At 37.2% G+C, this 25,371-nt stretch overlaps 1 protein-coding gene across 1 annotated transcript in view; it reads left to right on the top strand.

Moving 5' to 3' along the window:
- Positions 1-1,470: 1,470 nt before the first annotated feature.
- LOC115764844 overlaps positions 1,471-25,371 on the top strand; it is a 49,961-nt gene continuing 26,060 nt past the window's right edge. The window contains exons 1-3 of the mRNA XM_030708092.1: positions 1,471-1,596; positions 1,837-2,149; positions 8,160-8,509. Coding sequence (XP_030563952.1) covers positions 1,471-1,596; positions 1,837-2,149; positions 8,160-8,509 — 789 coding nt within the window. The remainder of the gene's footprint in view (positions 1,597-1,836; positions 2,150-8,159; positions 8,510-25,371) is intronic.

Genomic DNA, 25,371 nt, shown 5'->3' with positions numbered 1-25,371 from the left:
CAACCAACATACATAAAGTCGAAGAGTTGAGTGGGAAGTACACGCGTGTCTTTGGGCTAACAACAAAAATACAAAAAATATTTATTTAGGCGCAATCAATTTTATGGCAATTCGCTTTTTATAGCAACAAATAAAGCCACCAACCGGAGCTGCCAACGCGCGCCTTGTGAGCCAAATTCGCGCCTTGAATTATGCAGAGCTTCGCATTTCACTGAGGATGTGCATGCGAGTGTGTGTGTGTGTGTGTGTGTGTGTGTGTGTGTGTGTGTGTCTGCGCTTACGAGTTTCCTGTCTGACTGTGCGTGTGTATGTGTATGTGTGGGTGAGTGCTTAAACGTGCATGAAAATGTTGTCAGCCAGCAGAAACAACAACAACTGTGGCCAAAGCATGCGCGCTGTCGGCGCGCAAGCGGAAGCGCGTGCACGACAGACTCCTCTGTGAGTATCTGTGTGTGTGTGTGTGTGTGCGAGTGTGTGAGTGTGTGGATCCGATCTGAACTTTTAAACTAATTTGAAATTGTAATTTAATTAATTTGTGTGCGCAAATTTTAATGAAAAAAATACATTTGTGGAAGCTACTCCTGAACTGGCTGACGAAACGAGAAATATAACAACGGAAAATGCGTCGTTAAACTGTAGGAGAATTTTGATTTGCTGCAGGTTAAAGGCTATACATAACAGATGAACTCACGAAGTTACTAAGTTTCTAACTGAGCCCATTAAAATAGGGTTAAATGGGAACAAAGGTGTTGTGCAAGTAATCTAATAGAAGGAAGCTTTTCCGACCCTATAAAACGTGTATATTTGTACCTGCCGAGCTTGAAGACTGTAGAAGCTAGGGGCTTGAAAATTCTGTATCGATAAATTGTTTTTCAAGCATATCTGGATGCCATCAGCAGTTTAAGACTATTTATATTCTGTATGACTTTGCCTTAAGATTTAAATGAATAAAGGTCAATCATACAATCATTTAAGTTAATTAAGACAGCATATCCCACACTATGTATATAGAATATATATAGCTGGAGCAATTCAATTTAAATTACGACCTCACATTTTGGTATCTATACAAATTTCAAGCACATTTCCACTGTGACGACTGATAAATGCATTTCATTCTGTTGAGCTTTTATTTTGCTTTTATATTTCCAGGCAACTGCAATTTGCCAGCAATAGAAACGCAATTATGACAAAATTGAACAAAGCGCGAGCAAAGTTCGTTAACAACTACCAGAATAAAAGCAACAGCAACAACAACAGCATCTCTAGCAACAACAACAATAATCAGCAACAGCAACGAAAGCAAAATGTAAACGACTAAGAGATGACTCGCCAACTGGGTCCGAGCAGGGAACTGCAGCAGCAAACTTAAAGGCAACACAATTGCAAACAGAACTAAGGGGACAACAAGAACTATTAGTAACAAAAACAAAACAACCGCCACAGCAACAAGAAAAACACGCAACATAAATGAAGTTAACAATTTGTCAAATTGCTAAATTATTTCTGCTGTTGACAGCCTTCTTCTTTCTTAATTCCCACAACGCCTCATCCACCTTCACCGCCTTGAACCTCACCTCTGGCCACTTCAACAGCAGCAGCATCAGCAGCTCGACACCAACCCTCTCACCATTCCAGCCGGCCACAACGTCAGCTGACATTGTGTCCAAGACAGCGTCCAATGCGATTGCAACAACCGCGGCAACGTCAACACCGACGACAGCAGCAGCAGCAGCAGCAATAACGCTTAGCAGCAATTCAATTTTGGTCACAGCAACAGCAACAACTACAACAACAGCAACAACTAAAACAACAGCAGGGCAGCAGAGACAACTACAACTGGAACAAGAACAAGAACAACAACGTAATGCGCTCGAACTTGATCGTCAGGCACGTCAAAAGCAAATGTCCGGCATACATAAGCAACAGGGGCAACAGGGGCAACAGGGGCAACAACGTCAACGCCGCGGAAAACAACAACAACAGCAACAAGCAACCACTGCAGCTTTAGCGGCTCAGCGTGTCGCAGTTTTAATACCTTCATCATTCGACGTTGATATGATGCAAGTGCAACAGGGCTTTCAGCATTTCGTTGAGTTTTTTCAAGTGCATTTATCTGATGCCAACGTCGATTTTCTACGTGATGTCGGTGAGTAAACAACCACAACTAGCAAACCAAGCCTTACACACAGCACACACACACACACACACACACACACATACGACCACCTACACCCGCACAGATTTATATTGTTTTTACTGCAGCTTTTCCTCGTTTGGTTTGTTTGTCTGGTTCTTGTGGTTCTAGTTGCTCCTGAAAATCAAAACCAATTCGCCATCGATGAAGGGACTTTAAAAGCCTTTAAAAAGTTGATCGAAAAAGTAATAATATATGCAACTAACTGCAATAAATGTTGGGAGATATTTAAGGCTTTTATATATTTTGGATCCATTTAACCCAATTGAAAAGAAAACAAGTGGTTTCTGAACGTTCAACTTTGAAGGCCCTGATTCTGTCAGAATACCATTCATATATGAAATCATATAAACTACACACTTCTTCTGATGCTGGTATTCAAGAGTTAAAATTCAAATTTTCAAGTCTGTCCGTTCATACAAACGGACAGTGTACAAAACCAATATATTATTCATACTTTATGAGGGAGTATAAACATATATTTGCCGACAGAATGTCTTCATTTAAGCCTCTCGACCTCTCTGTCAACTTGTTGTAACTTACCTTACCCTGATGAGGCCTTATTAGCCTTGGCTCGCAATTTACACTTTCTTTATAAATTTATTGACAGATTCTATTTAATTGAGCCAGGTAACACCATGGACATAAAGGGCAGTTGATCTCAACCGCTCAGTCATACAGCCTTACAAATCTGTTCTTAATTCAGACATTCCAACTCAATCATAGAAATAAATACTTCTTAAAAACAGTTTCTCTTCGATCAATATCCATAAATTTCTTTTTAATTTCTGTTAAAGCTAAGCTTAAAAAACTCCAAACAGAATACTACTTAGTTGCATACAGCTACGTGCTCTTACTTAAAGTGCAAGCACATTTTTTGTTGTAAATGTCACGAGTTTTCTCAAAACAGTTAAACAAAGTAAAAGGAACATATATTACGACTCATCAGATACAATAAGCCAAGAGCACCAAGACTAGATCCAAGCACAGTTCCCTCTGCCCTCTGCCTTGCTTTCATGGCTGTGAGAAATTGTTCCCAGTGCAAACTCAATTTGCATGCATTATGCGCAGACTTTTGCTCTACTGCAAAACGAAAAAAAGATGAAAAAATTATTATTTTTTTATGCTATTTAAACTAATTAAGGCGCAGCGAGCAAGTTTCTGGCCACGTCCTGCGTCTTATAGCGCAACAAAGATGCTGCGTACTTTGCTGGCATTCAATGTTTTCCTGTGTGCTTACAACTTTAATTACATTGCCTTCAATTACAGGCACGCATGTCACGATAAATACTCGCCTGCATCCTGGGCTCCCTGCCGACCATTGATGTCACAAATATTTTTTCCCGGCAAGTGACAGCTTACAATTTCCGCTTGAAAACTTTATGACTGCAACTGACTTATGAGTATTTTATTATACCTTAGCAGTGGCTTTTATAAGCCTAACACGAAATATGTAACGCATAAAGGCAGACGCCTTCAACCTCCTACATAAAGTATATATATTCGATCCGAGCCGATATAGCCTTGTCTCCCCATCTTTAGGCCAATGTTATGCAACTTAGCATAGGTTGGTATTTCCTGCAATCGGCTGAATCAAGCACTTTATCAAACAACAAGGTCGAAAATGATGTGCTTGAGTCTACTCTGCTGGATCGGAGATAAAGTATTTTTATAAAAGTTCTTCTAATCCTTATGTCAACAAGAATATTTAATCTTCGTCATACCAAAAGAAATCGTTCTTTCTTCCACTCATAAAAAGTGAATCCAACTATTTTTAAGTTCGCAGGTGGTCATTTGTCAAGTTTTATTCCAATAACTTCTCAAGTATTTCTTAGAACATTTTCGACAGAAGTCAAGCGATTGTGGTTTAATGAATAACGAAGTCCGTTCATGGTGACCACATTTAATGGAAAGGAACTTGGCTAGAACTGGTTGAAAATTTTATGTAACTTGTGTAGTCAGCTGCTTGAAATTTATTTACAAGCAGGACAGTGTGCCAAACATGGCGCAAACATTAGAACACACGTTTGTATAAAATTTGATTTACATACATATTTTTTAATATTCTGACCTGGTTTGCATATTTCGTATGTGAGTTGTGATATCAAAGTCCAGAGTGACAAACAGAATTTCGTGATCTCATGTTATATATTATACTTGCAACTGGCTACTCCTAATGGAATTGATTAATATAAATCCCTAATTGGATGATTGATGCAATCAGAAATATTCGAAGTGTGTTTTGTAATAAAATTCGTTGAATTTTTGTCGCCCTTCAAGCGCCCTTTTAAATACATTTACTTAAAAAACTGGTAAATACACATAAAATAGTTCAAGCCGTACATCAAGTAATGGACCTCTTTTCCCTTGTCGGAAAATAATAATCGCTAAATAAGAAATCATTAATGCTTGTCAATAAGAATTTTGCTTGCACAAACTGTGATGTTTCTTATTAAATTTATTTTACTTTTATTTTCCATCAATACAGCCTGGAGGAGGGAAGCGATGCGGTTGGGTTTTCGGTGATTGTCCTGAAAATTGTCTTTTTCCGGTAGCAAGAAAAATACTAACCGAGCTCTGATCGGGAGCGCATGACTAAGAGATACCCTGACCAAATATTTTAGCAACATCAAGAAAAACGCACATGCAAACACACGCTGCTGGCTGCGCAGTGTTTCTCCCTCCCTTAGCCACATATTTGTGAAATGCTTTCTGGAATAACTTAATAAGCACATATGTGTGTCAACCAAAGATGTAAGGGGAAATGAACGGAGTGGGTGAGGTATTGGAACTGTGATATATTCTTAACAAATTCTCAAAATCGATATTTGTGTCGTGCTAAGTATGAGATACGAAAATATATATTTCACATTTCATTAACACGGGAAGATGGACCTGACTAGGCCAACTAAGCTCGTCTTCCTGATCATGAATATGTATACTTTATACAAGGCAGTTTACCACAAGGCATAAGAACACTTGTATCCATCCCCCTTTGCTACATCAAGTTATGTCAACCCATGCCATGCCATTTCTAGGACATTATTGAATCACGCTTTCAATAAAATTTTGCATAGACCATAAAAAATTCGTTTCAGGCAGATCGGATAAAAAAGTAAGGATTTTCAAGCAAGAGCTTCATCCATTTTCCACATACGATAAATAACGTTTTTTGTTAAACTAAGTTTGAGATTCTCTGGAAAAAAAACTTATTCCCAAAAACATAGATCAACAAACACACGCACACACAAACCTGTACGCCACAAGTTGCGCACTTTTTACTGCGACTGTGCTTCTTTTGTCCTTTGCCGCATGGGAAATGGGAAATGCATTTTTAAATAACTGCAGTGTTTGTTGTCCAAACTTTATGACATTTTCGGGGCATGTTCCCTAGTCTAAGTGTAAACCTCAAAAAAATATAACAAGGGAAGCTAGGTCTGTGTACACTAGGCGTGACGTTTAAGCTCCGTTATATGGTAAAAAATAGATATAAAATCGTTTTTTTACAATTTCACGGCAATTTATTTTCGTCTGTTAAGGCTAATCAAGAATATATACTGTATTGTACGTTGTAAAGTGAATGCCTACTTTGGCATGTGAAAGATTCAGAGTATAAGATGATAAAAGAGAAATAAAAAGGAACTTGTAACAAGATTTAACTTTAAAAAGGCAAACATTCGCAACATTGTACAGTTATATTTACTATAATTAATACCTAGTTATCTTTGACAATATAATTATTAATGATAATCTACGTGAAAAACATCCATTATATTTGAAAAAAAAAGCGTACATGATCACAATTGTGGAGTAAATTTACAATAATTTGCAATGGTGTATCTTTTAAAATATTTCATTCACTCTTTAAATTTTATTTAACAATAATTTGTATGTTCTATTCATTTTTCCAATATTAGTTATTTCGATTGAGACTAATCTTTAAAGTTAAGCTTGAAACATCTGCAGTTTAGCAACTCTTGTTAGCCAAATTGATTACTTATGCGCACTTATGTTTGCCATAATGATTATTTCTGCTAATGAATAACCACAAATCGCGATAAGCTTCAGTTTTGCCAGAAGGGGACACGCCCAATCCAAGACGGCCAGTGGCCAGTGGGCCAGTAACTTGGTCCATCGCAGTTTTCGCTTAGTCGTCGGTTGTGAATCTGTTTGCCAGTTCGACTTCTTGTTTTATTCTTTCAGTTTGCTTTTTTCCGAAGTTAGTTTCAAAGTAAACATGGAGGACAAGACATGGGGGAGACGAACCTTTTAGTTGGCTGTAAGAGAACTTGCCGATTGCCACAATATTTCTTTGTCAGGTCGATGCTTAAATTTGATTACTTTAATATAAACTATATATCGTTTGTTACCATAAATGCTAGCATTTGCAGAAAATTTAATGTTTTACCTGTTCGTTCAAGATTCGAATCATATAAATTCTGTTGAAACGCAGTAATTAATTTTAGCACACAACAAAGAAACTCTATTTCCAAACTGAGCTCGTAACGCTGCCCTTCTAATCTATTCCTTTCTCATCTTAGTTTTGTTGTCCACATGCAAAATAAATTCTATTTTCCGTAATTTCTTTCTGCAGTCTGCCATGTTTTTATGCTGAAAAATATTGAAATTGAATTTTGTTGCATATGTTGCAGTTAGTTTCTCCCCTTCCATTTGCCGCAATTTACGACCTGGCCGCATGAGCACAGCAAGAGAAAAACCTATTGTCCTGCATTTCCCTGACTTGCCCAGTAAATTCATAGTTTATGCCCACGCGGCTTGGCCAGGACTCTCAGCATTTGTGGTGGCACAAAAGGCCGGACAAATGTATAAATTGTATTTCCCTGGATCGCCTCCAGAGCAGGAAAGACGACAAATTAAAAGCTGGATACTGTGCCGGGGAAAAAATAAACTTAGTATACTTGCCTGACTTAGTTAACTCTGCTTTATCATTTACCAGCAATTGAATAGATTTTATAAGAACTTGCAAGGAAAATTAGTAAAATTGCAAAAGTCAAGACTTCTCGTAGATAGATGATACCCTGATCATAATTCTGAACGGCACACTCTTACTTTTTTGTGGTATACAAATGAAAAATATATACCGATCTAGAGAAAATATGGATAGGATAGATATGGGGTCGAGGATGTCTTCAACTGCCTGTAACATACATTAGCGTTAGTTCAGACTACCAGTTTCTAACGCATACGCGGTATGCGTATGGAAAACATGTATATGCGCAGCTTATTTCAGTGTAGCTATGCTGGAGTGGAGTGGAAAGCTACTGCATTGAGAGCAAAGTTATTTCCTAATGGATTAAAGGACTAAATAAGAAAATAAGAAAATAACTGAATATTCTATAACGAAATAAAATTAATTTGCAGAATGAAGGAATGTGGGGTTAGACTTAATTTATTGCTTGACATCGAGCTAAGTAGTTTTGACAATTCTGACTATTAAAATGTGTTAAATAATATAAATTCCCTTTCCCAAATGCTAATGAACTTAAATGGAAATAAAATGATTCCTTTATGATAAAAGGCAGCTCAACTAGACTTTCAAGTGTCATCACCATAAAGCAGCTGCATATAGGTTTCAAGCACATGCATTTTATAAAACTATGTAGCAACATGTACATTTTGGCAGTTATATCAACTCACATCAGTTGCCAGCTACAGTTAGCAGGCACTGTGGAAAGCCTTAAAATCACTCCGAAAGAGCTGCAGACATGCGTTGTATACATACTTTAAGTCCACTGCCTTCATCAGCAAATACATTTACTACACTTCTTGAGTACAAGCTCACACACACACACACCAACACGAACTCACATACACACACACACACACACACACACACACAACTGGCTTAAATATGCAACCGTTTTTATATGCTATATAAAATGTTTCTGTTTCTTTCGTCTGGTTCTTTCTTCACCCCGATGATGGCGCTGCTGAAGCACAGATTTAAGTGGCTTCATTAAATTACTCGAGCTACCCAAATACACGAGCATTGTAAAGACTTTAAATGCGGGCATTAATGTAGACACCGACGTGGACCTTGATGATGGTGGAGTTGACCCAACAAAGCAGTCGCGTCAGCAGCGAGCCCAAACGAAACAGTTGTCAGCAGACTCTTTATCAGCATCTACACCGGAGAGCCAACAGAGGAAACATCAAAAACAACAGCGCAAGGACGAGCCGCAGGAGAAACACTCAACTACCCGCAGCTTGACCCACTGTCATCAGCTGGCCGACCAACTTGCTCACGATTACAACAAGAGCGTCGTTTTCTGGCCATGCCCGCGGATGAAAGTATGTATATGTATATGTATATAGAATACTTATGTATATAGAATATTTATTATAGCCTCCTTTTCCGTTTGAAAATCTTAGTTTTGAGCCCAAAATTGTGGCTATATCTGAGCAGAGAATATCTACAATTAAATACAAAGCACAAAAGCAAAATTTAACCGATCTTCTGAAGATAAAGTAAAAGTTGGTTGTCCCCTTTTATTCTGCCCCAAAAAGTATGCTATACATTTCTATAAAATTAAGTGAATATGTTAATTAAGCAAATCGTAAGACCAACTAGCGGAAAATGGTCATAGGCAACTTTTTCGTATATCCAATCGTACTAAAATTAATCTTCCGAGATCTTTGTAAAAAGTGATTTTGATTTCGTTATTTCTGGCAGTTCACCTCAAGGTCGAAAAATGCGCAAAAACTCATACAATATTCTCATGTTTTCCATGCCATCCGCACTAAACACTTTTTCTTTGATATATGTAAATATTCATATGAGAGGAAAATATTTAGTTTATTTTCCTTTCTTTATAAATGATAATTATAAATCAAAAAACACTTCCAGGCAAAATGAATAAAAGGACTAATAAATGTGCACGCATACAATCTTTGATTAAAGAGTTATTGCATATTACAATTTGACAAATTTTGTTCGTCAATCACTCCAAAAGCGTAAAACAAAGGCTTACACTAGGCTTATTAAGTAAGGTGATATTAGAAGATTAGCTTGAAATACCTGGTAGTTGAATATTTTATAATTAAAATAAAGTAATTGCGAAATTGGTAAATCTCTTAGTTGTGCGGTAATAACTTTCGCATCATGTGATGCAAATTACCTTCGTGCGTTAATTAACTAGAGCTTGTAACCAACTTGTTACAGCTCAAAAATGAATGCAGTTGCTTACCCTGGCTGACCGCCAGGCATTTTGCTTTCTGAATATTACAATTTTCTAATGAAAAGTTCTTCAAAGGACAGATGCAAGTCCGGCACGAAAATGGCAACCAGACTAAGGCTAAGGCTGAAACCAAAGGGCGTGCGGGTAGGAGAGACTTAACCCAAATATGATTGAACAAAATTGCTTGATAAAAGTCAGCAACAGTATGAAATTACTTTCTATGGCAAATGTAAGAGAATTTGTGGTTGTGGTTATTGGTGCAACAACTATTTGCACTTAATTTTAAATGTATGCCAAAGTGCACAAAATTTATTACAGAATTTATAAGAAAGTCAAAGCTCGAATTCTAATTGTCGCAAACTTAAAATGCCCTTGTGGAATACACACTTACACTTACAGTAAATGAATCAATTGGTATATTAATTAAAACGGCTCTTGTGAACACAGATCGAATCAGTTTCTTTGTAAGCATGCATATACATAGCTCTCATATAAACAATTTCAAAAATATATTCTTGACGTTACTGTTTGCTTTACTTTATGCGCACACATTTTGAATAATCCATTGACGAAACTTGCAAACTTGTTGAAAATCATAAGTTATTAATAAAAGCTTAGAGTTGGCAAAATATGTGGACAAATTGAGACAGAATTGCTGACAAGAACGAGTGGTTAGCAACAGCTGAGCTATGGATTTTAAATGAGCTGTGAGGGGCAGTGAGAGTGCGAAATGGAGATGCATCAAATATGCAGCTTAGACAAAAGCCAAAAGCTGCCAGATAAATAGCATCTGGAAAAGCCAACGCAAACAAAACAGACAGACAAAAAGGCAAAGCTGAATCGCATCTCATTTCCATGCAAATCACCCAATGAGACATTCAAGCTGATGAAAATGGCTATGGACATCGACATGGACATGGACATGGGCATGAGGATGGTAATGGATCTGCAATGTGCTGTAATCAGAATTGAGCAACAATATTGCGTCATAATTTCTGATTCGTATGCATGCAAATGACCGTTAGTTGCCAGTGCATTTAAATCACTCAGATCAGGACATGACAAGACAAGACAGGACGGGACAGGACAGGACAGTCGAGGCCGTAGCTACATTTCACGGCACTGAAATGCAAACGTGCATTCCCAGAGAAGCTGCGAAAAATGCACATATTTCAGATAGTTTCACAGCTTGGCACGTGCCGTGGCCGATGCCGATGCCGATGCCGATGCCGATGCCATTGTCGTCGTTGCCTCCAGGCGATAGGTGTCACGTTTAGTTGTTTGCTGTTCGTTGTTGTCTTTGAGCTTTTCTCTTTTTGTAGATTTAACATAAAAGTGCTGCACAATCATAAACAAAAATGTTGCTTCGCCTGGCAGCTGTCTGTTTTTTATGGGCCGCTTTTGGCGCCACCAGCTGTGCTCAGTCCGGCTTATGGTAATTTTGAATAGAGGGGTGAGTGCGAACCTGCATGCAGAAGAGTTATTAAAAAAATGCAAATGCACATCAAATGCAGCAGCAAATGCTCGAAAGAAAGTCTCTAAACACTGTAGAATTTGTTGGAAGTTGTTATAAGCATTTAAAAAACTTCATTTCAACTGAAAGCGTAAGTCTTAAAGGTTTGATCGATTTGCTTAAAGCCTGCAAAAAATATATAACTGAAAGAGGGAATTTCTTTATATTACAAAAACAGAAATTAAGAATGAAGCACGGAATGAATTTATTTAATAGATTGGTGAAAGAAACAATCTCTTATTTACTCGCATTATAGGTTCGCATTTCTATGTGGTTCATCAACCACACAAATATAGCCCATTAAACATACCTTCTTACTCATTTCCTGCCGCAAAAAAAGCCGAAATGAACAGTAACAGCAGATTCAGCGTAAACTAAGTAGTTCAAAGCCTAATGGCCCACATTTTCAGCGAGGGAATTTCACATTTTTCCATTGCTTATTTTACGCGAACTCTGCATAAAAATTAGGTTGCCCTTTAAATATACACTTTGTTGTCAGTTTATTTCAATGCTACCAGCATTTTTGTTCATTTCCCACAATTAGTATAAATGGCAACATAATAAATGCGTAAATTCAATTAAAAATTCAAATTTAATTATGCACGCATGTTGCCGGAACAAATAGATTTTATTACCAGCATCCAAATTTAATTGAGTTAGCAAATACTATTTTATATAACAATGCCTTTATATAGCTCTGAGCATCGAACCAAAGCTTAATTACTTTAAATTGAATAAGTATTGAGCAGCTTTAGACCTGTTTTATATTTATTAGTTAGTTAATTTAAATTAACTTGCAATGCGTATAAATTGGCTCGCTTTGATAGTTTAACTCAGATTAAGTCTCGCCGCAATCAATCAAATACAATTATTGTATATCAGTTTTATTATATTTTTTTGTCCAGCGTCACAAATTTGTATGCTCTTCACCGTATTGTTGAAGACTAGACTTTAAAACGCTCTACAAATTAAAGCCAAACATAAGCGCATAAAAGTTAACTAAACTAAACTAAGCGCATGTATATGTTAGTATTTAAGTGCCAGCTACGCCCACACATGGACACCCATTAAACCGCAGGACCAACTGCGCCAATCGCTGCAAACAGCGAGTTTCGAAAGACGAGCTGCAAATCTAAGCTTCAATGCGTCCCGCTCAACCGTACAGACTCGCTAAACAATGTTGCAGATAAAAGTCTTTTTAATTGACAACACAAACAGAAAATCGTGAACGCAAAATGGTGCATCCATAGTGCAACAGGGCACAGATGCGCAGCAGGAGCGCTGCAAAGTATGCAACGCATGAAGGGCAAGTGCCGAACTCTACTAGAAATATAAAAAAAATGAAACAATTAAGAGTGCTGTTGTCTCGAGGTCCGACTAGAAGGTACCCTAAGCTAGAAGTTTGCTGCGGCTGTGCTTATACTTCCCTTTGCGTAGTGGGTTCGTGCTTGATACTCGGAGCTTATTTTCCAATCTTTTTGAAGTTCGCAGGGCCTAAATAAGGCATCAATCAAGCAGTGTGTCTAAATATCAAAGCCATAGGCTATACACCTAGTGAATGTCGAGGACGCATCCCAAAAGTGAAATATTCTTAATCTATGTATCAAAAGTCTACATACTCTACAAGAGTCTATATACAAGATGTGATGTTTGTGGATCTCAAAAGGTCCGAGCTTTGCTCAACAAAAATTTCGATATAGGTTTTTATCGGTTGTATAAAAACGAGAATGTCGTCGCTAATTTGAACTAGTTTTCATATAATTATCGGTTAAACTTTTGCCAAAGTGTTACATGGCACAGTAAGCCGATGTTGATAGGCACTTGCTTGTCTAAAAAAACACATGGTACATAACTCTTGGCCATTTCTTTCTATTAAACTCTATGATAATGTGGATTTAGCGATTCCAACATATGTTCTACCTGCAACAGACGTAAGGACTTCCGAGGCAGAAGGACAAGCGGTCATTGACACGCCCGGGCATACTGATCAAGACCAAGCCTTCTGTGCGTTACTTCTTTTGCTGACAACATTATACAGCGCTCTACAAGGACTTAAAAACATGGTCATAAAAGCCGCGACCCTGTGCAACAAAGTAACAAACTGTGCAATTAACTCTGATTTTTATGCCCTGTGTAGTATTTATGCGGTGAGAGTCTAGTGGCACACGCCTATAATTGCAAAACCGACCTCCAGGCCCCCAGCAAGCGGCCATCGGGCACGCCCTAAATCAGCGGCACAAATAAAATTGCAGTTTGTCGCTCGGCCCGGCTGGGCGAGTTTGAAACTTGCAAAATGTTGAGGTCGCCTTGGGATTAAAACAACAAAACGCACATCAAGTCCCCAGTCATGGTTATCGCATGATTTGAATACTTTAAAATCAGCGCAAACTTAAAGCGACATTGCGCATACGCCCTGCTGTCCAGCTACGCAACTCTCACCCGTTGCCGTAGATAAGTAATTAAAATGGCGAAAACCCAATTTGCAAGCTTTCAATTTGCAGTCTTCATTGTGCCGCAGTGTTAAGCGAGTGTTATCGCACTTCGTTAGTCATTGGCTAAATTACTTTTTGGAGGTGATAAACCAATTAGAAACACCCTAGTCAAGAGTGCACGACTAGTAGATGCCCTCTACATGGCGACGAGACAACATACATACACAAAAACCTAATATAAATATAAACAATAATAACTATAAATATCTAAACAAAGCATCAAGCAAATGCTATTGTTACTGTGAATCCCTGATCCTCACGCTGATAAAAGTTCCTCGACTACAGTAACAGCACACCTGACAATAATAAAAGAATTAATAAAAACTGTAGATTGAAGTCGTCTAGGGCAGACAATTAAACTAATTTAATTTAATTTACAGCTGAAATAGCAAATATAACTACTTATAATAACAGCTTAAATATTTTCTGGGTATCTTGACCAAACTCTGCATTTGCTGAACTTACATAAATATGAGCTCAGTCTTGTCAATATGAACCTACTAACTCTCTCTCGCTCTCTCTCTCTCTCTCTCTCTCTCTCTCTCTCTCTCTCTCTCTAAAGCTCAATAGAGTAAATCGCTTTAATAATTTTTTGTACTGATAAATCTAAAAACGGATAAAGTTTTAAAAAATTAAGTTTTCATATTAAAGCACTTCAACAAGCATCTTCAGTCATCGGCGTGCCGTTCTTTCTTCTTATATAAAATGTTTGTCTAGCAATATAAGCCCAATTTGGTTGACTATAAATATGCTTGTGGCAGTTAATAAATTAAATGCTTTTTGCAGTTTTGTCAGTTTTGTTTTATAATTCTCGAACTTAAATGCTATTGAACAAAATATTTTAAGCTCGACCTTAAACCATTTTTGCACTTTTTAAGCCCGTTCAGCTGAGCAAATCAATTGTGTATTATATACAATTCGCACAGAAAACGCGCATTAATACACCTTTTTTTCTGAGTTTTCCATAGTGGTGCCCCGAATTTAAACCAACACGAAAGCGGCATTTTTTTTTTTTTTTTTTTTACATATCCATTTCATGCAGCTTACTGCATTTTGCAATTTGAATACATTGTGAGAAACTTTTGCGGCTTTTAAGGCTCGCTACCCAACAAAAATTGAGAAGAGCTTGTTCAGTTTGCACAACGCTGAAACAAACATGTTGAAATCCCTTGTACCTTAATGTACTTTTTTGTTAACTCAATGCTATAAATATAAGTTCAAAACTAAAGAGAACTTTCATATTTTAATTTCATTGAAACTTATATCGGTTTTTGATACAAGTAAAGACTTCTGTCTGTAACCTTAATATAAATGCTTCTTGGGTTGACTCTCGATCAGCTATAAATTATATTTAATTATATTAATCAATGAAATTTGAAAGTAAGCGATCTCTTTAAATGTTATGGTCTATTGCGAGGTGTCATTCCAATGACTACTCCGTCCCGTTCCCCTGCCTGACTTTATATTATTGTTGTTATGAGCTTCTGCCGCTCGAATTACTTAAAACGATAATGCATTGAATGCAGCTTTGAGAGCGGCATTTTAAAATAAATAAATAATGGGTTAATTCGACTGCGGGTTGTGCTATATATCGACTCATATGCATATTACTAGTCGCTTAATCCCAGAGAGAACATGCAAACAATTTAATGAAGATTAATGCATTTCAGGATGCAAGCCCGTGCGACAAGTGAAATCACAGTAAGAACGTCGTTTCCGAATGCACATTCGCAAACGCTGGATGTAAATTAATCGACTTTGCCATTTATCTATCAATTTGCAGTGCTCCAAAGCAAATCACGGAAGAGCCAAGCAGCGATGCAGTGCGTCCTTCAATCGGTTTGTCAGTCCATCAGACCGTCAGTCCGTCAGCCAGTCAGCCAGTCAGCCAGACAGTTTGTCAGCCAGTTAGTAAACGACATTGCGGCTTATCAGCACAATATGTGGCTGGGTATGTAGCAATGCTCATCTCCGTCGAGCGTAGCCGACTTTTGCCTTTCACTCAATCAGTTTGACAAGTGACAATCGCATCGGAAGTTCAGAGCTGCGTTTCTGATAACGATGATGGCATCCGAGCCACTTAACAATTGCCAAGGCTACTGAACAACGTTAACAGAATATGTTTACAATTTTTTAATAGCATAATATCTATGAGCTTAAACTTTATTTCACTACAACAACACATCGAATGCATTTTCGCTTTAAAGTTAGTTTGAAAATAGTTTAAAATGTTTAAACAATGTTCGCTTTAACTCTGGTTTAATCCTCTTGCTGGAAAGTGAACAAAAGTTAATGAAAAATTAATTTTAATTTTTGGAAAAAAAGTAATTTTAACTTTAAACGACTATACTAGCTATTTACTCTGTTTTATGACTCTTGCAATATGTTTATTTGTGCTGTCAGATATCAAAACACTTTTTGTCCAAGCGATGGGTTAAAAAGCAAACAGTTCAAAAATAAACAGTAGCTTTATATAATAATTGCTTAAGTAACTTTCACCGTTGGTAAAAAAAAAGGGTAATTATCACTTATACAGGCCATTATTTTGATTAGTCCTGTGGTAAAAAAAGCAGGCTCGCATTCATATAGAATATATTTAATATTGGGCTCAATTATTTTCATATAACACAACACAACTATGGTTGAGTAATTCTCCTTGGACTGCAGCTATTCTTCCCCAAGAGACAGACAGATACCTTTTAAAAATATTAAGTTTTTGTATCTAATTTTGGTTTTGATCAGGAACCGTAACAGTGAAAACTGTTAAGACACAAATTTAACTTAAACAATTTTTTTCTATTCTTACTTTTTACTTTTTTTTTGTGTACAAAAGTTACAGAATAACTTTTTATACTAGTTCGCAAAGTAAACATTTTTTTCATTGCTATTTAAGTCAGCGAGTTGGAATATAAGCTCGTGTATATCCGTCAGATAAATTGCTGGGATTAAAAAACCAACGCCCATTGAGGGTGACTGAGAAAAATTGAACAAATGAATAAAGACTACTGATTAACTGCTGAAAGGATAATTCCAAACAATAAAAGGTTCCGCAAACATAAACTTAATTGTCGAACGATCTTTCTTACTATATGAATTTACTGAGTGGAAGAAGTCTCCTGCATGACAAAATTAAAAAAACCTCTATAGAGGAGACTGTCTGCCTTTATGTATACATATGTATATACATGTTGCATGTTGCATAATTCATTAAAATTATAGACAATAGCTAAGCTCCGCGCTATCTTCGCGCGAATTGAGAGCAGGCGTCCCGCTTGTCGCTTGTTGTTAAGCCTGCTGTTGTTGTTTTTTTTGCTTAGCCTCGTTTTAAGCATCCTGATTGATTGCTGTTTACGCGCCTGGCCATGCCTCCCCTCGGCTGCCCCAGCAACGGGCACTTGATTGCAGCAGCCCTACGGGCTGGCATTTTGTAATTCGATTTTGCACATGCATTCAGATCCCGTTGCTGTAATTATTTTTGGACAATGTCAGGTGGCAGCAGCCGAGCTGCACGCTGGATTTATTGCAACTGAGTCGACCCCAACAGCAACAACATATGTAACAGACCAACAGATACCAAAGCATTTTAATGAAAATGTTACACGGTGAAATACCGACGCCTTTGTGTAGTTGCATCAACAAAGGTCAACAGTATCAGAAATAGTCTAAGCTTACAAAGGTTGCCTTAGTCACCATAGCATGAGGTGTTTCACATCTGGCACACACATTTTTTTGAATTCGTTACATCGACAAAAAGGAGAGCTTTAGCTTTTGTAACGTACTCCTTTAGTAAAAAAAAGTGTTGACCCTTCTTTTATACCCTTTGTCTCGAAATCTGTAATGTATAGAAGCAGACATCTCCGACCCCATAAAGTATATATATTCTTGATCAGTATCAACAACCGTGTCGATATAGCCATGTCCGTCTGTCCGTTCGTCTGTTTCTATGCGAACTAGTCTCTCAGTATTAAAGCTGTCATCCTGAAACTTTGCATACTTCCCTCTTTCTGTTGCACGTAGCTAATATATTGGAACCGGCTGGATCGGATAACTATAGCCGATCATTTCAGATCCGTCTAAAATTAAGATGTTTCAGGGAAAACTTTTTGTTTTTCAAGATATCTTAACCAAGCCCGGAATAAACTTTTTTCCTTCTTCTTAGACACGAGGAAAGTACAATGAGCACAATGAATAGGTTTGGCCTGCAAGGGTATTAATTCTTCGGAGTGCCGAAAATAGCTTTTCTTTCTCAACAAGTTAAGCTAAGGCCCAGAAAAATGCTTACATGGCTAGCTAATGGGCATTGGCTTGGTCTTCAAATTTCTAAGAATATAGACATCATTTTGTACCTCTTTTTCATCCAATGTTGAGTTTAATCTAAAGCACTTGTGGCTTGCTTTTAATACCAAAATCAATCAATTATAATGATGCCTATTAGTGGTTTGTATGTAAAACAAGCAACGCAATGATCTTAAATTTAGAACAGACTGACCGTGCCTTATCCAGTTTACACAGTTTGTTGTCCTGCTTTAATTTAAGCGAAACTTGTTAGTTGTGCCTTCAGTTTGTGTCACATCACGCATCCGCCGCATTGGCTTTAATCAATATTCCACATCATATTATACCATAGCTTTCACTCATGCAACTTTAGTAGTTGGCGGTCATTGTGAGGCACCAGACACAAACACAATTAAGTGCACTCGTGTGTCCGATGTCCTCCTTTGTGAATGCGTTCATTGTGTGCGCGTATGTGTGTGCAATAAGTATGCTTGCAGTTGCCAGAATGCCACAACACACCATTTTATCATTCTCTCACCCTCAACGCCACATTCTCCGTTACATTGTCTTGGAAAGCGCCAGAATGAAAGAAAGAACACATTACGAATACGCAATATTCTGCAGTAAATGGCAAGGCAAATGGAGCTTTGTTTGCCAGGAGCAGCTCAATGCTGAAATTGGCTTGTTTATTATGACGCTACGATAAGCTCTTCGGCCATTGCACCCCACGCTGCCACGCCCACGCCCCCGCATCAAGACTTCAGCCACATGCTGTAACGTACACAGTTCGGCTTTAATACTGGGTTTGACTTCAATACACACTTCATTTATGTATCAATGCGAACTGATGCCAAGCATTGCCAAAATGAATTTCATGAAACTAAAGCCTATTATAATTTATTTGGGGTCACAAAATATTTGACTCATTGGTAATCAACCCACAGCCCAAGCCGTAAATGCTTGGAAACTGAAATTTTTACTAAAGTTACCTTACCTTAAGACATTCCCCCCGCAAGTGTGTACAAATCACGCAAAACAGTTGAAAGAAATTTTTTTGTTTACTATACGATCCGCTCAAAGATTTCTGTTCCAATTTAATTTGAGAAGTACAGAATTCGCTGAAATTCGGGCTTAAACTCATTTCCAAGTATCAATATGTAAAACCCACCCCAATGCGGGAAAACGATTTTTTGGGCACAGTTTCAAGTTTCTTCCTATCGGCTTCCCACTTACTTTCAAATCCGAACATGAAAACTTAATGAGTTTGGAAATTCCATTTACAACTGATGTAAATTTCCAGAAAACATTTCTTGATTACCATCTGATCAGATTCAGACTTCGACAGACATCTTGTATGGTAAATTTGGATAACGGTTGCATTGAACGAAAGTTTATTTTTTAACTTCATCAAATGTGCGGCATATGTTAATTCCAAATTTTGCACCGAATTCGATGAATTTTAAAGTCGTTTTAAAATATCTCTGTAAAACGTGTCTAAAGTTCGAAATAATACGAGTACATTCAAATTTTCCATGGGTGAGGAGACTGTGCCTAAAACTTAAAGCAAAACGGCCGTGAAAAGCCGGAAAATACCAGCTACTATAATATACTCCACTTGAGTAAAAAAAAAAAACATTTTTCTGATGGCAACAGCTCTTTAAATTGAGATAGTGTGAATTGATTATTGTAATCAATTCCGAAAAGTGATTTATTTCCACTAAGCCTCTTTTCATATGTTCGAAGCAAAATTATATAGAAGAGGTATTGGGCGGATAAAATGTGGGTAATTTTGGCAACGCGTCACAGATAAGTTGGCAAAGCGGGCCAAAAGAGTGGCCGTATTGATTGATAAACAGCGATCCGTCAAAGGTTATTGTGGCATGATGATACTGAATGCAATGATTGCACAGAAAAAGCGCGTTTATTATTTATCGTTGCTTGCAAACGTTGTTTCATATTTAAATGGTAGTCGGAGTAAATATATTTCAATTAACAAGCTCATACATATTAATTGCAAAATATGGCAATGCAGACAAAGGCCTCAACTGAACCCGAGTGCCACAAAGCTCAGTCCAATGTATTCAGCAATTATGATGAATGCCTGATTTGATAATTATAACAAATAAAAGGATTATGTTCAATTGATTATATGCAAAGGTAGTCGCTTTTAGGCTTTATTGTCTCTCATTCTATATTAAAAAGCCGCATATTCATAAATTTTTAATTCGTTGTTTGCCCAATTATCGCAAAGGCAATATTAACATTACCATGAAATTATCTAATTTGTAACTAAAGTATACAAATTTGCAGCTTATTTACAATTGAAAAGTGCACTGTAAGTGCGAATTGCTGTTGCAACCATTTAAGGCACATTTCGGGAGCATTGAATATTCATTAATTATGATATATGACATACGAGACGCAGCTGCAAAAATATTTAAGGCCACTCGAATAGACAGCGTATACGTAATATTTAAGTTGTGCTGCCCGTTTTCGAAACGAGATGACAGACAAATCCTGTGGGAAAACAGACGAAAATTTAATTTGGAAGATTAAATTGGTGTCATTGTTGGCTCGGCTTGTAAAGCAACTGACTCGTTGGTCTCTTTAACCAAACGCCTGCTCAAATATGCCAATCACATGAGCCTAGGCGTATGAAAATAAAATTATTCTTCATTTGCGTGATACGCATCGAAAATCAATTCAGCACCGCAAGCCGACACACAAACACTAAAACTCATCAAAAAGAAGTCACCCACAGACAGTGCAGCAGGTGAGAAGAGAAGGGACATATGCAGGTGTAAATAAGTCAGCAGCCCGTTAGCCGTGCGGAGCTTAACTTGGGGCGGGAAAGTCATGCATATTTAATAGGGCCTCTACAGTAGGCCGGATGACATTCAGCGCTGTACATAGCACATATGTATTTGTGTATGACAAAGTCAAAGTGTTTGGCAGTTACCGCAGGAGTGTACACAAGCAATTACAGGACACGCCCGTCGGCAGGCTCCCACCTGTTTGCGGAAGACTTAGTCCTGTTGGTCAATTAAGGTGTCATCAACACATTCGGCTTAAATATTAGTGCGGCAATAGGCGATAAGTTTTGTTGTACGGCAACAATATATTTTTCATCGACAGATTTTGTCAATGGCATCCACTTTAGCAGGGCAAACAAATATTTGTGAGCTGAAATCATAGGATACATCTTTGATATACATCCCATTGCAAAATTATATGTTTGAAATGGAAGCGCTTTTCAATTAAATTCCAAACCTTTTCTATATCACAATAAACTCAAGGTTGGGCTATTTTCATATTTTCATAATATCGATCACAGAATCGACAGATAATTCGCATTTAGTTGATTCTATATAGACAAAATATGAATATTATATTCAAACTTAATAATATTCAGTCCACAAATTACATATAATTATTAAGCATAATCGCTAAGGAATTGAAGACGGGTGTACAATGATACTATATAATAACTATACTATGTACTAAAAGTCATATATGTACAGTTATATATATATTAGACATTATTTCCTATGCTTTGTTACTCGAATGCACATCATATTATGCTCTTGTGTATGCTCTTGTATACATACATAGACCTAAACGCATCTGCTCCGTAGTTAATATTCTTTAACTAATTAACTCGCATCTCATTTCGCTTAAGAGATGGCACGAGTAGAATAGCTTAATATCCTTATATCAAGTTCTTTCGTAGAAACCAGCTACACTAAATATGTAGGATTAATTTTAAATTTAATGTAGAAGCAATTAGCAACAGGAGTTTTCCAGGTAACCCGTGCAGCCCCTTTAAGCAGTCAGTTACATAACTTTCTTCAATTGTGCAAATGTTCGCCTACAGCATTTCTCAGCGTCTTTTGATATTGTAAGCCAGTTGCCCAGAGTTGGCAGCTGACTTAGCCTTCATTTGCCTGATGTTAACTTTTCAAGCCGAGCCTCCTGACAGCTGCGTTTGGTCGTGGCCAAATGTCAAGCTGTCTCAATTTGCAATTAGCGAGAATAACAAGTGCGCCCCGCCTAGAAGCTATATATTCTAAAACATATACCTAAAAGCTCTTCAGTGTCACAACTCCAAGGCATTAAGTTATTCGAGGGAAAGAAGCTTGCGCATAAGCTGCATTTACCATACGACTTTTGGTAATGCAAATGAGCCCTACCTAACAATTTACACCAAAATAATCATAAATTCAATGAACCTTTTGTAAGACCTTTTTGGCCTTTTTGCCAGGCATAAAACAACACACACAAATGGGCAGTCACTTATGTGTTGCTCAATTATTAATAAAGAGGTGCCGAAAAAATAAACAGGTGAAGCAGCAGATGTAAGGAGCGTAATTGGGTGGCCACTTTACAAAACATTTTGGCATTTTCTTCATCATAATAGAATGTTTAAAAATTTATTCTTATTATCACGATGATTTTTGAGCAAATCTCCAGTTGCCACGACCCAGCTAGTCTCGTGTCACAGAACGTATCAAACAATTTTTCTGAATGATCGTAATTAAATCAGTCTTGAATTTGGAGATTCCTTTACATAATGTCATGTTGCCTACCAAAAAAAAACTATAAAATAATTGCTAGAAAAAAAAATTATTTCAAAGAAAGTAAAGCTTTGATCTGGAGGTCAAACCATGAACAAAAAGCCAAAAAGCTATTAGAAGTGGGAAATTATGACCTATGTCCATTTAGGATATTTAAGGGTATGAATTTTACCCAATGTTAACACTTTAGATGTCAAATTGATCTAGAGGCCAAGCCAGGAACAAAGACCCAAACCTCGTGAAAATCGGATGGGATTTGAACAAGTTATGGGCTGACATATAACATATATGACATTTAGTATATATTATATATATATTAATATGAACCAACTTTAAAAGAACCTGTAAATATTTGAGCTATATTTCGACATGGCATGACATGGATAGTGGACATTAGGCCAGGCGACACACAATGGCATGCAATACTCCCTAAAAAGTAAACAATTCGAACCTCTACAAGCACATATTTAACTTCTGGTATAATATACGTTTAGCAAAGTCAAACTGTAGATTGCCAGATCGCTGTCAAATAATATACACTTTGGGGAAAATGGCACATGAATATTGAGATGGACAGATATGTTTTTTTAAATATGCACATAAATCGTAAACGAGAATGATTTAACTGTGGAAAAAACAGTGGACTGGCATTAAAAAACAATTTGTCAAGCAGTGAAACGCATTAAACAAACATTTCGCAATTCAAAGCGTTTTCAATTTGCGTACACGGAAAAGCAGAAAATAGAAATTTGCCATGTGCTTAAACGAAACGAAACAAATGAAAACCATTTGGCAATAGCAGCACGTGCGAGTTGTGTGTGATTTGCATTTGTGTAAGTGTGTCTGTGTGTGTGAGGAGATGGTATCAAATGTGTGTGTGTGAGTGTGATTTAATCTGACAGTCATTTGGTTAGACAAGCAGCCAGACGCCACGGCCACGGCCGCCTCAACCAGCCAGCTCTGCTGTGTAACTTTATAGCACCTCGGTGCTTGTTGCCATTTTGCCACACAATAAACATAGTTATTTCTCCTATTCTGCATTTCTGGCTCACCAAATCGAAAAGAAAAAAATAAAACGAAGGGCTGACCAAACTAGGCCAGCAGCTTGAGAACTTATTTCTGTGCTGCGTCCGACCTCGAATTCCAGCTCTGTTTCTGTCTCCGCTTCCGACATCGGCTCTGATGCTTCTCTTGTCGTTTAATGTGCTGCTGTTGCCACTGCAGACGCATGTTTTGGCCATTTATTTTCAGTTAAATGACAGCAAATTAAGTGTCCGGGACAACTTTTGCCTTTTATTATACTGTATTGATAATAATGACTGTATAAAAAGTCAGCGCACATTAATTTTTATTTGAAAACGACAGCTGCTTGTTATTGAAACAGGCCGAGGCAACCAAAAATATAATGCATAAATATAAAAATAAAAGTCGCATTCTCTTAATCAACCATTTTTATTTTGGAGACATCATTTTATCGTAGCAAACTGCAAAAGCAATTACGATATTGGGCAATTTAAAGTTTAATGTAAATACCGTTCTCAAAAATACGTCCCTAAACTATAGATTACCTGGTCTGTAATATAGTTGGAATATTACAGACCAGGTAACTATATGAGTAGGGTTTTTAATGCTGGACATTTGGAACATTCAGAGAGTACTCAGAACATATACAAAGACTCGGAAATTGCAAGCTTAATTAACTAACTCCTGTTCGCAAAAGTAGACAATTATTAAATGTTTGTTTTTCACCATTGATCTCCTTAATAATTCAAATAAAACTAGATTTGTTTTTATTTCAGTAGCTTGTAGTTTGAAAAAACAAATTCCTTGGGCATTCCAGTAAATTACATCTAAAGCAATTTGAGAAGCATATGAAAATATGTTTGCTAACCGGGCTTTAAGCACAAGGGACTCACTCATATTTGTATGAGCATGCAAAAACCTTTAATTAAATTATTAACATGAGACTAAATATGGCATGTTGTTGCGCCATAAGGGTGCTCCAAGAAGGTAGGACATGAGGAAATGCCGCGCTGCTTGAGGGGAACTTAAGAATAAGGATAAGCCAAGCCGACAATCTAGGGTACATACAAATGTCAAATATTTGCTGAGCTATGATTAATGTTGATTCAACGTACACTGCTGGTCCTTTGCATGGAACAATTCACCTGTAACAGAAAGGAAGCGACGGCAACGGCGACGGCAACGGCTCCGGAAACTCATTTTCGCGATACAAAAAAAAAGTAAGAAAGAGGGGAGAATAGTCGATTGCTTAGCATGAATTTCATTTTGCTCGTCTTTTGTATGGCAATTAATTAAACTGATTGAATGTTTAACGATTTATCGGGCAATAAAACAAAGTGCCATCAAAAACGAACACTAAACAAAGGAACTAAAAGACATCACTTGAATTTCCCATCGGCTCAAGTGCACTTAGCAGCTGGCAAGCTGGTCAAGCTGCGCAAGTAAATGCCCGAACTGTCATGGCTGGTCACGTTGCGTCAATAGACATCCGAAATGCACTTTGATGCCAAAGTGTTGCAGTTGTTGCCACAATATGCAGCTGTTTTTTTCATTTATTGGGTTTTCGCACAAAATATGTATTAGTTGCCTGGCACATCAGCATGGCGTATCTATGGTTTGCAGAGTAAACTCGGGATGCGTCAATACCATTAATTTAGTGCGAACGATTCATATTTATTGGGAACCTGTTTACTTAAAGTTCTAGGAAGAATTTCTCAAGCATTCGGATATATTTAAGATTGACTTTACTCCGTCAATTAGCTCAACTCATACAAAACATCTTTTCCACAATTTATACATTTTAACTGTACTGAATATCCGACACAGCTAGTTTTCCATTTAAATAGATTTTTAAATAACAAATCGTAGAAATGTTGTAACTCATTATTTATCCCATTTGCTATCGTATTTTGTACTACTAGTAAAATATACTTTTCATAGGGCTTATTGGATACATTTTAAATTTAGTAAAAAGTTTAATCGCTTTGTTTAAATTTGTCTTAAGAGTAAAGGTAAGATCTGCCGAGTAAATGCTGAGGTTTCTAAGCTCAGTTTTTAGTTTCAGCTTAGGCTTACATATATTTTCCAAAACAACATG

This window comes from Drosophila novamexicana, unplaced genomic scaffold, assembly GCF_003285875.2.
Source record: "Drosophila novamexicana strain 15010-1031.04,08,12 unplaced genomic scaffold, DnovRS2.1 tig00000870-arrow-arrow-pilon, whole genome shotgun sequence".
NCBI classification, from domain to species: domain Eukaryota; kingdom Metazoa; phylum Arthropoda; class Insecta; order Diptera; family Drosophilidae; genus Drosophila; species Drosophila novamexicana.
Note: the sequence above shows the minus strand (reverse complement) of the source record. Positions and strands in the feature narration are given on the sequence as shown.